Here is a 1,342-nt window from a genome sequence, read left to right as displayed (position 1 = left end):
CAATTCACTTTCACAAGGGACGCGGACGCGCACTAGGCGCTGGCGCGTCGATCTCCTCATTTTTTTAATGCAAATATGCAGATGTAAATGCAGACTATACGCAGAATAATGAGAAGAGTCATTAAATAAAACTAAAAAGAGAAAAGGGAACGATCATAGCATGGTGGGTTGACTCCCACCCAGCACTTTTCTTTAATGTTCTTAAGTTGGACGGTCCACTAGCTCAGTCTTCTGCTATGGGTGGATCCTCCGAGAGGAAGATCTCCAGCTCCTTACTTTTCTTCATCTGCTCACTGTGATATAGCTTAAGGCGATGTCCATTTACCTTTATGAATTTAGAACTCGAAGGATGACTTAGGTGAAAGACTCCGTATGGCTCTGCCTTCTCTACTCTATAGGGACCTTTCCATCTTGATCTCGGCTTGCCTGGCATAAGCCTTAGTCTGGAGTTGTAGAGGAGAACTAATTCCCCAGGTCTGAACTCTCTCCATTTAATGTACTTGTCATGCACAGCCTTCATCTTTTCTTTGTATAGCCTGGAGTTATCATATGCTTCTAGGTGAAGGTTCTCTAATTCTTGTAGTTGCATCTTCCTTTCAGCTTCGGCCCTCTCAAATCCCATGTTGATTTCTCTTACCGCCCAGAATGCCTTGTGCTCTATCTCGACTGGGAGGTAACAAGCATTTCCATAAACTAAGCGGAAGGGGTACATCCCTATAGGTGTCTTGTACGCTGTCCGGTATGCCCAAAGTGCATCTTGTAGCCTGGTGCTCCAGTCCTTCCTTTGAGGCGTGACTATCTTTTTCAGGATACGCTTTATCTCTCTGTTAGACACCTCTGCTTGTCTGTTAGTCTGTGGGTGGTAAGCAATTTCTACCTTGTGAATAATGCCATGCTTCTTCAGTAGAGCGGTCAGTCTCCTGTTACAAAAATGGGTGCCTTGATCACTCACGATTGCTCGTGGTGATCCAAAGCGACAGATAATATGGTTTCGAACAAAGGAGACAACAATGTTAGCATCATCAATACAGGTGGAAATTGCTTCCACCTATTTGGAAACATAATCTACAGCTAACAATATATATAAAAAACCGCTAAAGTTGGGAAATGGACCCATGAAGTTGTTGGAATCACAGAACAACATAAGTTGTTGGGGCATCTCATCCCTCTTGGATATATTACCAAATCTCTGGCATGGGGAACAAGATTTACAGAAGGCAGCAGCATTTTTAAAAAGAGTAGGCCACTAGAGTCCACAGTCTAAAATTTTTCTAACTTTTCTTTGAGGGCCAAAATGTCCACCACTCTCAGAGGAGTGGCAAGCCTCTAAAATGGACTGGAA

At 43.4% G+C, this 1,342-nt stretch overlaps 1 protein-coding gene across 1 annotated transcript; it reads right to left on the bottom strand.

The window, feature by feature from the left end:
- Positions 1–223: 223 nt before the first annotated feature.
- On the bottom strand, positions 224–712 carry LOC107465438 (uncharacterized). Its single transcript, XM_016084414.1, has one exon. The coding sequence runs from the start codon at positions 710–712 to the stop codon at positions 224–226; it is 489 nt and encodes a 162-aa protein (XP_015939900.1).
- Between the last annotated feature and the right edge of the window lie 630 nt (positions 713–1,342).

This window comes from Arachis duranensis, chromosome 9 (assembly GCF_000817695.3).
Source record: "Arachis duranensis cultivar V14167 chromosome 9, aradu.V14167.gnm2.J7QH, whole genome shotgun sequence".
Taxonomy (NCBI): Eukaryota; Viridiplantae; Streptophyta; class Magnoliopsida; order Fabales; family Fabaceae; genus Arachis; species Arachis duranensis.
Note: the sequence above shows the minus strand (reverse complement) of the source record. Positions and strands in the feature narration are given on the sequence as shown.

What these genes read in the sequence shown, in the direction of transcription:
- LOC107465438 (XM_016084414.1), bottom strand. Translation starts at nt 712, where the DNA reads ATGTACCCCTTCCGCTTAGTTTATGGAAATGCTTGTTACCTCCCAGTC.